The sequence below is a fragment of the Erinaceus europaeus genome, chromosome 11 (assembly GCF_950295315.1).
Source record: "Erinaceus europaeus chromosome 11, mEriEur2.1, whole genome shotgun sequence".
Lineage (NCBI taxonomy): Eukaryota > Metazoa > Chordata > Mammalia > Eulipotyphla > Erinaceidae > Erinaceus > Erinaceus europaeus.
Window position 1 is genome coordinate 34,730,472 of NC_080172.1, and position 15,874 is coordinate 34,746,345.

At 36.2% G+C, this 15,874-nt stretch overlaps 1 protein-coding gene across 3 annotated transcripts in view; it reads right to left on the minus strand.

The window, feature by feature from the left end:
* Nucleotides 1-5,093: 5,093 nt before the first annotated feature.
* Nucleotides 5,094-15,874, minus strand: part of TMEM232 (transmembrane protein 232) — a 236,186-nt gene continuing 225,405 nt past the window's right edge. For all 3 annotated transcript variants that reach the window (XM_060201257.1, XM_060201256.1, XM_060201259.1), the window contains 2 exons: nucleotides 9,723-9,816; nucleotides 5,094-5,715 (listed from right to left, as the gene is read on the minus strand). In XM_060201257.1, the coding sequence (XP_060057240.1) occupies nucleotides 5,428-5,715; nucleotides 9,723-9,816 (382 nt within the window). In that variant the 3' untranslated portion in view covers nucleotides 5,094-5,427. The remainder of the gene's footprint in view (nucleotides 5,716-9,722; nucleotides 9,817-15,874) is intronic.

A 15,874-nucleotide genomic window follows, 5' to 3' on the forward strand; every position in this document is an offset into this window, starting at 1 on the left:
CAAACCAATGGGACTACATCAAATTGAAAAGCTTCTGCACATCCGAAGAAACTATTAAACAAACAGAGAGACCCCTCACAGAATGGGAGAAGATCTTCACATGCCAGACATCAGACAAGAAACTAATCACCAAAATATATAAAGAGCTCAGCAAACTTAGCCACAAAAAAGCAAATGACCCCATCCAAAAATGGGCAGAGGAAATGAACAAAACATTCACCACAGAGGAGATCCAAAAGGCTAACAAACATATGAAAAACTGCTCTAGGTCACTGATCATCAGAGAAATGCAAATTAAGACAACACTAAGATACCACCTCACTCCTGTAAGAATGGCATACATCAAAAAGGACAGCAGCAACAAATGCTGGAGAGGATGTGGGGACAGAGGAACCCTTTTACATTGCTGGTGGGAATGTAAATTGGTCCAGCCTCTGTGGAGAGCAGTCTGGAAAACTCTCAGAAGGCTAGACATGGACCTTCCATATGACCCAGTACTTCCTCTCCTGGGGTTATACCCCAAGGACTCCATAACACCCAACCAAAAAGAGGTGTGTACTCCTATGTTCATAGCAGCACAATTCATAATAGCTAAAACCTGGAAGCAACCCAGGTGCCCAACACCAGATGAGTGGCTGAGAAAGCTGTGGTATATATACACAATGGAATACTATGCAGCTATCAAGAACAATGAACCCACCTTCTCTGACCCATCTTGGACAGAGCTAGAAGGAATTATGTTAAGTGAACTAAGTCAGAAAGATAAAGATGAGTATGGGATGATCCCACTCATCAACAGAAGCTGACTTAGAAGATCTGAAAGGGAAACTAAAAGCAGGACCTGATCAAATTGTAAGTAGGGCACCAAAGTAAAAACCCAGTGGTGAGGGGTAGACATGTAGCTTCCTGGGCCAGTGGGGGGTGGGAGTGGGCGGGAGGGATGGGTCACAGTCCTTTGGTGGTGGGAATGGTGTTTATGTACACTCCTAGCAAAATGTAGACATATAAATCAGTAGTTAATTAATATGAGAGGGGGAAATCAATTGTATGTCTCAAAGTTTCTCAAAAGACAAACTGAATCTTTTTAATATATAGGCTATGTATTTGATATGCGGACTCTCTCAAAAGCCTAGACCAAGTAGATTAGAAGCTTCCAATAGCACAGCTATATACAAGATACTGGGTACTGTACAGCAAACCATAACAAAGGGACTTTTCAAAGTTAACCCAATTAACAAATAATGTGATGATAATATTAACTATTGATTGTCTTTTTGAACCCTAAGACAGCAGGAACCTCACATCTCCACTATAGAGCCCCTACTTCCCCCAGTCCTGGAACCCTTGGATAGGGCCCACTTTCCCGTATGCATCTCCCAATCCAAACCAAATAATATTGCATCCACCGATCACAACCTAACCAAAGCAATGATTGCCATCTCAACATGCTTCACCTCAGACTGTATCCAGAGACTTCACGTGTGGAATGATAACCCTTCAGCTTCATTACTCGGGTGAGACCTTTCCTTTAATAGTACACTCTAATTTCATCTCAGGTAGTTCACTTTCAAACAAAGTCCCATAACCTAGATATACACCAGTTTCTGTGAGAGAGAGCTTATGTGCACACGTATCCATAAACTACTGCAAAATATATACCTGAAAGCAGGATTACACTAGAGTTTGCAGTGAGTACCTCCCTAACACTTCCTCTCCACTATTCCAAGCTTGGGATCTATGATTGCTCAACAAATTGTTTGGCTTCATATGTTAACTCTCTTTTCAATCACCAGGTTCCAGATGCCACCAGGATGCTGGCCAGGCTTCCCTGGATTGAAGACCCCACCAATGTGTCCTGGAGCTCAGCTTCCCCAGAGACACACCCTACTAGGGAAAGAGAGAGGCAGACTGGGGGTATGGACCGACCAGTCAACGCCCATGTTCAGCAGGGAAGCAATTACAGAAGCCAGACCTGTTACCTTCTGCAACCCTCAACGACCCTGGGTCCATGCTCCCAGAGGGCTAGAGAATGGGAAAGCTACCATGGGAGGGGGTGGGTTATGGGGATTGGGTGGTGGGAATTGTGTGGAGTTGTACCCCTCCTACCTTATGCTTTTGTTCACTAATCCTTTCTTAAATAAAAAATTTAAAATAAAATAAATAAATAAATAAAAAGAATGAAAAAATAACAGTTTACTTTTTAAAAATACAATAGGATTTCAAGATAGCTCACCTAGATAGTGAGCTTTTTTTTTTCTTCAGATTTAAGCTCAGTTCCCACTACACTATGGAATTTTTGGTGCTATAGTATCTCTCCCCTAATTTGTTTCTTCCTGAAGAAATTGACCTGTATCAATGAAGTCCTGGTGAAGAAGAAAAATAAAGAAATAATAAAATAGCATATGAACAACTTTTAGATATAAATAATGCTAGACTTTAAATATATTGTTTCTAAGAATAAAGACATTTTCTTTTTAATGTCTTGTGTCAGCAATGAAGCCCAAGGCCTCATCCATGTATGTATTCTGCCAAGATAGAGGCATTCAGTGGTGAAGAAGAAGATCAGAGATTGACTCAAGCGTAGAAAACAGGATGGAGATATATAAGGTTCAAACCCCAGTACCATATATGCCAAAGCTAAGTGATTAGGATAAAAGTATAGTATGGAAGGCTGTTGTCCTTGTGGTACTGGAGAGAGTAATTTAAATAGAAAGAAGAAAAAGGGGGAGTTGGGCGGTAGTGCAGCGGGTTAAGCGCACGTGGTGCAAAGCACAAGGACCCATGGAAGGATCCCGGTTCAAGCCCCCAGCTCCCTACCTGCAGGGGAGTCTCTTCACAGGCGGTGAAGCAGGTCTGCAGATGTCTGTCTTTCTCTCCCCCTCTGTCTTCCCCTCTCTCTCTGTTCTATCCAACAACGATAACAAAAGTAATAACTACAACAATGAAACAACAAGGGCAACAAAAGGGAAAATAAATATTTTTAAAAAAAAAAGAAAGAAGAAAAAATAAATCTCTATCTCATAGATAGAAGTGAGTGATGGAGAAAGCAAATAGCTGAAGCCAGACAGCGGTATACCTGGTTAAGCACACACACTAAAGTGTATAAGGACTTGGGTCCAAGTGCTTGGTTCCCAACTGTAGGAAGAAAGTTTCACTAGTGGTAAAGCAAGGCTGAAGGTATCTCTCTCCTTCTCTATCTTTCCCTCTCTTCTCAATTTCTGTCTCTATCCAATAATATTTTTTTAAGATAGCAAACAGCTGTCAAGGAGTTTTATTTTATTCTATTTATTTTTTACCACCAGAGTTAGATCTGGGGCTCGGTGCCAGCACTATGAATCCATGGCTCCTAACAGCCATTTTTTTCCTTTCCTTTTTTTCCTTTTTTTTTTAATTGGATAGAACAGAGAGGGGATGGGGTTATAGAGAGAGTAATCAAAAGGAAGACATCTGCAGACCTACTTCACTGCTAGTGCAGCAGGTGGAGAGTGGAGACTGGAACCCAGGTCTTTGAACCTGGTTATATGTATGCTTAATCAGGTGCACCAATACCAAGACCCCTTGTGGAGTTATCAAACAACTGATGTAACAAATTTGGAAGAGATGAGATCCAGAGAAAAGGGCATCTATATAAAAAGATCCCTTTTAATCTATGAAGAAAGTAAAGATTGATGAAAGTGTTTGGAAAGGTGTATTGGGCGATAATATTTCTTAAAAAATTATATATTTTCTGCATGAAGAGACAGGATGAACTGGAAAGTTTGGAAGAAGCATTATATGATTAAGCCAGTTCTTTTCACTGGAATCAAAATGATAATTCTCTCCCAGCCCCACATTTCTGTCATTGTTATTTTCTAAACAAATAATACCTTAAAATTTATATACTACATGTCAAGAACTTGTGGTTCATGAGTCAAATTTAACCCAACAGTTTATCACTTTTAGAAATTATTTTCAAATATTTTTAAAATTAGCAACTTTATTATAAAACTATTTGTATTCTATTTGAGGATTAAAACTATATATAAAACTATATATAAAACTATTTAAATTCTATTTGAGGATTTTTTTTGACAGATTGCATGACCCTGCAATACTGGGAATAACACACAGTGCTAAGTATATCTAAGAGGTAGAGATCTTTTTTAGATAGGACAAGTATTCTGTGTCCTAGTTTACATTACTTTTTCTAATGTGGTAATCATTTGAGCTTGACATCTCTGAGAAAGTGGCACATTACTTGTGTAAAATTTAGGTTTGGTTATAATGTATATGTTGGAAAAAAGAGTACAAAACTTCACAGAAACCCCCATCTAATTACTCTTACTTATAGATTGAATGCATCAGATAAACTGAAGAAGCTTTATTTTTCTTGATTCAGTATTTACTATTTATTTTTTGCCTTTCTTTATGGGTGTAGGTGGGTAATATATTACAGTGCAGTTGTGTACAATCTCTCATCTCTCTATGATAGCAGTCTGTGAAACATTCCCACCCACAACTTAGGTATCCTTTTCCATCATAATGCACCAGGACCCCAAAGCCCCGTCAGCCCCATCTCTTTCCTTCCTTCCCCAAAGTCCTTTGCTTCAGTGAAATACACCAAACCCATTTGTTTAAATAGTTCTGATTGAATGATTCCAATATTGCCATGTTGGGACCATCTAAATCCATTCTCATAAAATCATTGTCATTTAAAAGATTCATTTGGTATCTGCTGTATTAAAGGTCCAGTCATTTTGAGATGATTAGCCCATTCAAGATTTGTTTAAAGTGTGTCAGTAGTTGTTTACATATTGTAATTTATCACATTCACACTTCTTTTTTAAATTTTATTTATTCACTTTCCCTTTTGTTGCCCTTGTTTTTATTGTTATAGTTATTATTGTTGTCGTTGTTAGATAGGACAGAGATAAATGGAGAGAGGAGGGGAAGACAGAGAGGGGGAAAGAAAGATAGACACCTGCAGACTTGCTTCACCGCCTGTGAAGCAACTCCCCTTCAGGTGGGGAGCCGGGGACTCGAACCCACATTCACACCTCTAACACATGGTTTGTTTTGCCATGAACTAACCATGAAATACAAATACAAGCAGGTGCTTTACTTCTTTTATTTGAACAGTAGTTATCATGATGTCAGTAGATATTCATTCCATTTTCAGAAAATAATTCTTCCATGTGACTCATTAATAATTTTCAATTTACTTCCATCAACTGTCCAATGAACATCAGTACTCACAATCACTAAGGATGTTGTATGATCACAGGATAAGTCAATTAGGGAGAAATCTAACCATTTTTGTAAAAACATTAAGTTGGTAAAAATCTCTTCACCCCCAATGTGATTAAAAACTGTTAATTTAGCACAAAAGCATGAATGTTAAGGAGATTGCACCGGGAAAACAGCTCCTTTCTAAGAAATGGCTCACAGTTAATGAGAACAAATTCTCCCTAACATGCAGCTATCATGCTCACTTTCATGCAATGAATTTCTGGCATACAGATCACAATTTAGGAGTGTTGTGTGTTTTTTTTTTCCTAAGGAAATTACTTCAATCCTTGAAGGGAGCTCATAGGGCTTGGTCTTCTTGTGCAGTTTCTCTTCTCTTCTTTTCATAATTTCCCTCCAGTGATTTGCTTCCTGAAACTCTTTATCATTATGTTTGTTGGCTGCAAATATTGCATCTTCTTTCTCTTGGATCTTTAGCTGTTCCTGCCACTGTTACAGAGAGAAAGTGTAATGTACATATAATTCTCATAAAAATATCGATTTTATGTTAAAATTATCAATCAAGTTTTTCAAAAAGCATAAACAGATACAATATCTCACAGATATTGTTCAGGAATTTATGTTGTCACACTGGAAAATATGTAGCCTAACCTCTAGAAAGCACAACAATATCACACAGACAGATACATAATTTCTTCATCATTTCTAATGTTTAGCTATTCAGAAGAAGAGACTTGGCTTTTTCTATATCAAGGACATTTCCTTTGTCCTTTAATATTTAATATTAAGATGGAAACAGGGACTCATAAAATGAAAAAACAGGAGAAAAAGCCCAAACAAATTAAACTAAAAGGCAAAAGTTCATGATGGTATCACAAATGAAATTGTAAGTGAAGTAAAGGAGAAGACAAATGGTTATTTTGCTGAAGACTAGTAAGAACACTTCTAAAGTATTTGTTACAGTTGAACATTTTAAATCATAGTAACAGCATATCAGCAGGTAAGAGTCCTCGAAATAGATGGAAATAGATGGAATGATTTAAAGCCATCCAAATATTTAAAAAGAGGCCATAATTATAATTTCTCTTCAGAATGAGTAAAAAGTACAGAATAAAATAGAATGACTCCTATCATGAAATTTTGGACATTTTTTTCCCCACTAGGATTGTCACTGGGGCTAGGTGCCTACATTATGAATACACCACTCCGAGAAACTTTTTTTTTCATTCCTCCTCTTTCCTTTATTTGATAAGACAGAGAGAATTTGGGATGGCAGTAGGAGATGGAAGAGGAGAGAGAGAGAGAAAGAGAGAGACAGACTGCAGAATTGCTTCATCATTTGTGAAGTATTCCCTTCACCTGCAATCTGCAGATGCTGACCAGAGGCTTGAACCTGGGTCCTTGCACATAGTAGTGTATGCGCTTAGTAGTGTATGTGTGCTATTGCCTGGCCCAGAAATATTGGAAATCCTCAAGGACATGACATACATGACACATTCTGCCACTCTCAGCCCATGCAATATGTACACGGGTACCCAAATTTTACTTGACAAACTATTAATTAATAAATGACTAAATACAGGTGTTATGAGTTATGACTATTTAACACTAAAAATATTTTTTTAGATAGAAACAGAAAGACAGAGAGAAAGGAAGAGTAAAAGGAATGACAACACCAAAGTTTCCTTCAATGTGGGGTGCAGGGAGGATCCAGGCTTCAATCTAGGTTTCACACATGGCAAAGCAGTGCGCTATCCAAGTAAGCTGTTATACTGACTTCATTAAAATGTTATTCTATAAGCAGAACTTAATCTCAAAAATTAAAACACATCATTCTTTGGTCAAAAATTATAAAAGTTTTAAAATGTCAACATATATGTGTAAATATTAAGTAGAAAAGAAATTGAAATATTAAATAATTTTTATACCCTATTAGTTTTTTAATATAAAATACATACAAAACTTAACCTACATTTATCTTGAGGCTGTTTCAATAAATAGTTGCTACTTACAGAAGTTTTATTTATTTAAAAAGAAACAGTTTGGCAAGAATATTTAGAAATGTTAAGGAAACATTCACAAATCCAAAGTAAGATTCATACTTGTTTAGTCTTTATGTTCTATGATACCCACATGAGATGTATATTTTTCCTCATTAATTATTTGGCAAAGCTACCAATTTTATATTACAACATAAAAGTAGTTATGGAGGCATTAATGACAGTATCTATAAACAAAGACAATTAATATAAGTTATGTAAGAGGTTTCAATTACCATCATTATATCCTGAAAAATCAACACAGGATTTTGATAAACTAGAACTCTTCAGGTGAGGGTAGCTATAGCATAATGATTATACAAATGGACTCTCCTGCCTGAGGCTCCAAAGTACCAGGTTCAATCTTCCACACCACCATAAACCAGAGCTGAATAGTACTCTGGTTAAAAAAAAAAAAAAGAATGGAACTCTTCAGTCTCCTGAATACCAATGTAGGAAAACAGGGACACAGTGTCCTACTATTAGTATCCAAGAAGAAATGTTTCCCCTTTTATCCACTTATTAGAATATGGAACATATGGAAATAAATCACCAGTATGATCCTTTTCTGTGTTAACTTTCTCCCCCAAAGTAAACTTTTCTCTAACATTTTCGTATAGATCATCCTTTGTAATATCAGCCTCAATAAACTATTGCCTTCTATTTTTTATGTCATTATTAACATTATTTTGAAAGATAGGAGGGTAAGATAAGCTTGATATGGACAGGAAATAGATGTGCCATTTACTGTTAATTTTCAATAACACGAAATTGGAAGAAATATAGACCTCTCAATTTAATGTGAAGAAGCGGATTAAGAAAGAAATCTACAGTCTCAAAGACTCACTAGAGGGGGGCGGGCACTAGTGTAGTGGGTTAAGCGCACATGGCATGAAGCGCAAGGACCAGGATAAAGACCCCGGTTAGAGTCCCCAGCTCCCCACCTGCAGGGAGGTTGCTTCACAAGCGGTGAAGGAGGTCTGCAGGTGTCTATCTTTCTCTCTTCCTCTCTGTCTTCCCCTCCTCTCTCAATTTATCTATCCTGTTAAAAAAAAAAAACACACACCAATAGCAACAATAATGATAACTACAACAACGATATAAACAACCAGGGTAACAAAGGGGAGAAAGTGGCCTCCAGGAGCATTGGATTCATGGTGCAGGGACTGAGCCCCAGCAATAACCTTTCAGGGAAAAAAAAAAAAGGCAACAAAAATAGCCTCCAGGAGCAGTGAATTCGTAGTACAGGCACCATGCCTCAGCAATAACCTTGGAGGCAAATAAATAAATAAATAAATAAAATAAGATAAACATTTAAAAAATTTAAAAAGCCTCCCTAGACAGGAAACTAGAAAACAGAGCTACAGGTGTAAAGGACATTTTGAATGAATTCCAGTCTCAAACAGCAAGTCAGGAATGTAGATTTGTGTAGTATTGTACCTCTTTTTTCCTATGGTCTTGTCAATATTTCCATTTTATAAATAACATTTTTTAAAAAGAAAGGAAGTAAAGGCAGGGCCTTAGAAGTAAATAAATATGAGCAAAAAAGATGGAGAGATGGGTAGAGAGAATGATAGATGATAGATAGATAGATGATGGAAGATAGATAGATAGATAGATAGATGATACATATATAGATAGGTGGATGGAAAAAGTCAACCTATATCTGTGATCTTGGGGAAACTATTGCAGTTTCCACCGGAGGTGGGTGGTGACACAAAACTTGGGGGGTGGCAATGTTGTGGAATTATACTCCTATTTTCTCATATAAATCACTATTAAGTAGTTTAAATAAAAATGTTAAAAAGAAAAAAAAGAGTGTAGACTTATCTATGTAGAAGATAAAAGCACCACACTCTGACTCCAGAGTAGAAGGAGAAAACAGATTAATGGTGATGAGTACTTGGGTATTCCCTTACACCCCTGAAAAGGAAAAAAAAGAAATATATATATATATATATATATATATATATGGTTTTTAGGTGCCATTTCCTAGTACCTTTCTATGATTCAAAATAATGCCTCCTTTCCCTTTAAGTAGCCCTACACAGGTGTAATTTATTACAAAATTATTAGAGTCTTTCTACTATTTCAAGGGTATAGAATGATCACCATAAGTTGAGTCAAAAGATTCTTGCTTCATTATTAAAACTACATGATAAAATAATTCAGTGTTCATTATTCAATATTCAATTCATCACAGAAGGACAGTACTAATACAGAAAACAGGACAAGACTAGCATTTTACAAATGACTGGAGACTCAACTTTTCTGTAACTTAATGAAAACACTGAGCTTTATAGATTATATTAGGTGATCGAAATAAGTTGTTAATGATCAATAATGGCTTTATTTTTGCATTTCACAAGTTATTGTATCAGTCTCATAGATATAATACATTTTATAATATATATGTATCTGGTACATATATGTATTTTTTTTAAAAGTCAATCTTACATGATGGTCAATGATTCTTGTCAACTCTTCATCAGCCTTGGTGAAGAAATCAGGGTAAGAGAACAAGGGGAATTCTGCAGCTAAAGAATGATCCCTTCAACAAGGCAAAAAAAAAAACAGAATCATTATTATTATAGACATTATTCCACTCGGGAATATGCAGATTTGCAAGTCATAGCACATTACTAAGCATTTTGACTCTACATTGATAATATAAAACTGATTCTTTGTATACATCTATTTATTAGATTTCAGTTCCTGTAAGTCATTTTGGTTTAGAAAGATTAACATTTTTGAGGGTTAATTATGACACATAAAATGAGGACTAAAGTCAGGCAATTTTCTCTTTAGAGATATAAATATCACAGCTGTTCAGTAACAAATGAGTTTTTATGAGAGATGCTTAAGAAAACTGGTGTGCACTATGCCAAGAGGAAGGTAGAAATGACCATTTCCACCTATAATCCTATAACCCTGCAAGTTTTGATGGATTTGTGAGCCCAAGAATTTTATTGATGACATGTTAAAGTACTCTAATTTTAATAATTTTCTATGGCCTTTGTGGAATCTCTGTTTACCTACAGTTCAGTGACAATGCTAGTATAGTGTTCTGTAATGAGTGGAATTTTTTTGAGTTACATTGTACACATCGTGATTGCACTATAAAGTTACTATCAAGAGATTATTATGAGTCCAGAATTGTGTAAAGCAACAGGAAATTATATATATATATATATGCATATATATTAATTATTCCACCTGCATGTTAATTATCAGGCTCAAAAAATTACTAAAATCATAGGCCCCTGGAATATACCTAAAATGGAATTCCTAGCTTCTTCCCACATTAAGACCCTTAGTTTCATCTGCTCTAGTCTTACCCTTAGGTTCTTGTTTATCAAACAGTTTCCTCTGCCTTATATCTGACTGCCTTTTAGCTACCAAGTTGCAGAAGCTACGATAATGCCATCCTGACTTCCCTGGGCAGACAACTTCACCAATGCTTCCTGGATCACCACCTCTCCAGAGCCCTATCCCACTAAGAAAATATGGAAACAGGCTGGGGATATGGATCATGTCTAGCTGAGAACATTCATGTCTAGCTGAGAAACAATTACAGAAGCCAGACCTTTCACCTTCCGCATCCCATAAAGATCTTTGATCCATACTCCCAGAGAGATATAATAAAAAAGGAAAGCTTCCAATGGAAGAGGACTGATATAGAATTCTGGTGGTGGGAATTATATGGAATTGTATCCCTCTTATCCTAAAATCTTGTAATCATTATTAAATCACTAATAAAATTATGGCAAATTATTTATTTATTGGGGTAGTGTTGATTGACAAGACTGTGTATGTTTTAAGTGAACCATTTTGCCTATCTCCAAATTGTGTGCTTCTACTCTATGCCCACAATATGATTTTGAAAGACTGAAAATGGCTTTAAAAGACAAGCTCTCACATAAGAGATGGAGGCACACATCTGGTGAAAATATTTTCACATTCAGAGAGTTCCATGTCTACTATTAAGTTCACATTAATTTACATCCTTGTGAAAAATATTGATGCTATTTTTCAAATTTTTTAATTATTTCATTATATTTTTGAAACTTTATGGAAATCCATTCGTATTACCAGATTCTCTTGTTTTATGCTAAGTCGTTGTTTCTCACATCTTTTCATTCATCTTCATAGCCACTATCATTTCCCTAGTAAAATCTATATACTAGTCTAAGACTACCTTCTTGAAATCCCTATATTAATCTTTATATTCTTATTTATTTATTTGTTTATTTATTTCACTGCCACCAGGATTGGACTGCAGGTGCATCTTAATGTCTGCACAACAAACCCACCAATCCTAGCAGCCATTTTCCCCCTTTTTTCTTCCTTCTTTCCTACTGTTCTTTCTTCCTTTCTATTTTTTATTGAATAAGACAAAGAAAAATTGAGAGGGGAGAGGCAGATAAAAGAGGAAGAAAAATAGACACCTGCAGACCTATTCATGGAACTTTTTTCTGCAGATGTGGAGTGGGGGATAGAATCCAGGTCCTTGTTGGTGGTAACACTCATGTTCTTGTGCTCAACTGGGAGCACCATAGCCCAGTTCCCTCATCTTCATACTTGTGCATCTATACAATAGACCATTTTTCTTTTTAAAATACAAAATGGGTTATGTCATTCCCTTTTAAATGAGATAAGAGAATTTACTGTTTGGAGTTAAATAGGAAGTAGAGAGAAATCTTGTATGTGGTGTCATGGACACAGCCTGGAAAAGATACTTGGTATTTTTCAATCTCTTAACTTTTATGACTTTCTTTAAGACCTAACATATGGTATAATCCTATGAAAGAGTGTCCAGCTCAAAAGCCTAGACCAAGTAGATTAGTAGCATCCAATAGCACAGCTATATACAAGATACTGGATACTGTACAGCAAACCATAACAAAAGGACTTTTCAAAGTTAACCCAATTACCAAATAATGTGATGATAACATTAACTATCGATTGTCTTTTTTAACCCTAAGACAGCAGGAACCTCACATCTCCACTATAGAGCCCCTACTTCCCCCAGTCCTGGAACCCTTGGATAGGGCCCACTTTCCCGTATGCTTCTCCCAATCCATACCAAATAATATTGCATCCGCCGATCACAACATAACCAATGCAACGATTGCCACCTCAACATGCCTCACCTCAGACTGTGTCCAGAGACTTCACGTGTGGAATGACAACCCTTCAGCTTCATTACTCGGGTGAGACCTTTCCTTTAATAGTACACTCTAATTTCATCTCAGGTGGTTCACTTTCTAACAAAGTCCCATAACCTAGATATACACCAGTTTCTGTGAGAGAGAGCTTATGTTCACACGTATCCATAAACTACTGCAAAATATATACCTGAAAGCAGAAGTACACTAGAGTTTGCAGTGAGTACCTCCCTAACACTTCCTCTCCACTATTCCAAGCTTGGGATCCATGATTGCTCAACAAATTGTTTGGCTTCGTATGCTAACTCTCTTTTCAATCACCAGGTTCCAGATGCCACCAGGATGCTGGCCAGGCTTCCCTGGATTGAAGACCCCACCAATGTGTCCTGGAGCTCAGCTTCCCCAGAGACACGCCTTACTAGGGAAAGAGAGAGGCAGACTGGGAGTATGGACTGACCAGTCAACGCCCATGTTCAGCGGGGAAGCAATTACAGAAGCCAGACCTTCTACCTTCTGCAACCCTCAATGACCCTGGGTCCATGCTCCCAGAGGGCTAGAGAATGGGAAAGCTATCATGGGAGGGGGTGGGTTATGGAGATTGGGTGGTGGGCATTGTGTGGAGTTGTACCCCTCCTACCTTATGTTTTTGTTCATTAATCCTTTCTTAAATAAAAAATTTAAAAAAATAAAATAAAATAAAATAAAAAAGAAATCATGGATATTTACTCCATGAGAAAAAATAAATAAATAAATAAATAATAAAAAAAAAGAAAGAGAGTCCAGGTATACTTGAGATCATGTATTCTGTTGTTGACTGGAATACTATACAAATATCTATTACATTTATTTGGTCTAGTGTATAATTCAAATTCCCTTTCCCTTCTTTACTTTTCTGTCTGGATGATCCATTTGTTGTTGAAAGTGGAACACTGAAGTCTCTTATTACTTATTATATTTTCTATTTCTATCCTCAGATCAGTTATTACTGGCGCAATATATTTCGGTTCTCCACTTATATTCACATATTCACAACCATTATGTCCTCTCAGTAACTATTTTTTATTACATACCTATTTAATTGTTTTGTGTTAAAGTTTTTAATTCCCAAGGTATAGCTTTCACTGTTTTTTCAGCTGGTCAGTTGCTTACTTTTTGTTTTGTTTTTGCCACCAGAATTATTGATAGAGTTTGGTGCCTATAATACTCCATGATTCCTTGTGGCAGTGTTTTTTTTTAAATTTATTTTGACTGAAGGTAGAATAAGATAATACAGAGATATGAAGAGAGACATAGAGAATAGGAGACACCTACAGTATTACTTCACCACTCATGAAGTTTCTGCGCAGCAGGTGGAAACAGGTGACTTGAGTGCAGGCACTTGCACATGGTAATGTGTGCTCTACTGGTTGAGCCAATGCCGAACTTCTTCCTGCTCTCTTTGCCTTTCTACCTGCATGAAGTATTTTCCCACTCCCTTGTGCTTAAATATAAGTTTAATAAGTAGTTTGTTTGTTTATATGAGAGTGAGGCCAAAGCACCACTTGCCTCTGTCATATGTAAGACTGGAAATTGTATATGTTGAATTGAGATTGTAAGTCGTGTGTGTGTGTGTGTATAGGTAGAGAGAGAGAGAGAGATTTAAAAAAAATAGTCAACCCCAGTGAAGTCCCAAGGAACTACAGGAAGAAAAGAATAAGAGCAAAAATAAATAAGTAAATAAATAAATAAAGTAAAAAACATAGCTGTAACACTTCACATATGTTTGTCTCAACTATATTTGAGTTCAGTATTCTTAGGACTACTATGTATATAGATTATATATTAGTTTGGAAACCAAAAATTCTCAGATTGCTAGAGATATTTAACCATAACTCATATAACTGTACCTGACCAAATTTAATATTTCATAAATAATGAAATCCTATTCTAAAAATGAAAGCATTACATTGTGCTGTTTCTATCTGAAAAATTAAACTGGAATGGTGAAACCCTGGTGATGACAAAACTCACACACACACAATGGCAAAATGGTGGTGGGGTGAGGGGATAGAGCACACAAGTGTGAAATTTCTATCTCATTTAAATAATTTCACATATTATTTATTAATAGAAAGAATGATTTTTTTCAAATAGTAAAACATATATGCCCAATGAATATTATTTTTATTTTCTAAACAATAACTAACTTGCATAAATAAAAGAACTTCAAGGTTATAATGGACAAAATTTAAAGTACAAAAACTTTCCAAAAAGGTAAAAAACTTAACATCAGGGGGGCAGGCAGTAGCGCAGTGGGTTAAGCAGTGCAAAGTGCAAGGACCGGCATAAGGATCCTTGTTCAAGCCCCCAGTTCCCCACTTGTTGCTTAACAAGCAGTGAAGCAGGTATGCAGGTGTCTATCTGTCTCTCCCCCTCTCTGTCTTCCTCTCCTCTGTTGATTTCTCTCTGTCCTATCCAACAACAATGACAGCGATAACAATAATAATAACAATAAACAACAAGGGCAACAAAAGGGGGAAATGGCAAAAAATTTAACATCAAATATTGATAAATCTTCCTAGCTACTTTCTCAAAATAAGTTAACAAAGAGTTAGTAGTTAATCTTAGAATTACCACTGATTCCATATTAAAAATATCAGGTACCTATTTATTTTACTTTTTGTATTTCCTGCATTTTAAAACATTCTGTGGCTATAATACACTTGATGCAATCAAAAACTTTTAAACCACTCCAAAATTACAGAATGGGCAGTTGTTCCATTTCAAAAGATGTTTCAACGTCCTTGGAATTTTGTTCTTCCTAATAGTAGGGCCTTCCAATAGTAGGGCCTCTGCATCAGGCATTAGCTCCTGTAAGTTTAGGGTTTTTTTTCTTGCCTCCAGGGCACTGAGCCCCAGAGATAGTCCTGGAGGCAAGAGAAAAAAAATAGTGATTACTTCACTTGTGAACATGTACAGAATAAAGATATTCTTACATTAGTTGGAACTTACTGCTATGTCTTAAAGTAGCTTAAAAAACAAAAAGGCAGGGGAAATAGTTTTTACTTACATCAGTTAAAAAAACTACAGTATATATATATTTAATATATATATATTCTCAATAGTATATACATATACTACTGAGATATTAAAAATGATGAATTCAACTTTGCCTCATCTTGAATTTGAAGGAATCATGTTAAGTGAAATAAGCCAAAAAGAGGAGGATGAAAACAGAATGATCTCAGAGACAGAAATTGAGAAACAAGAACAGATGTGGGAACACAAAGCAGAACTTGAGCCAGGTTTGGTGTATTGTACTTTTGGTGTAAAGGACTCTGGTGGGGCAGAGTTGGTTTCAGGTCCTGTTGTAAGATGGTGAAGGAGGACTTAGGCTGGGGGTGAGAAAATTTTATAAAATGTATCAGAAAAGAGATATTTTATACATATACCAACAACTAT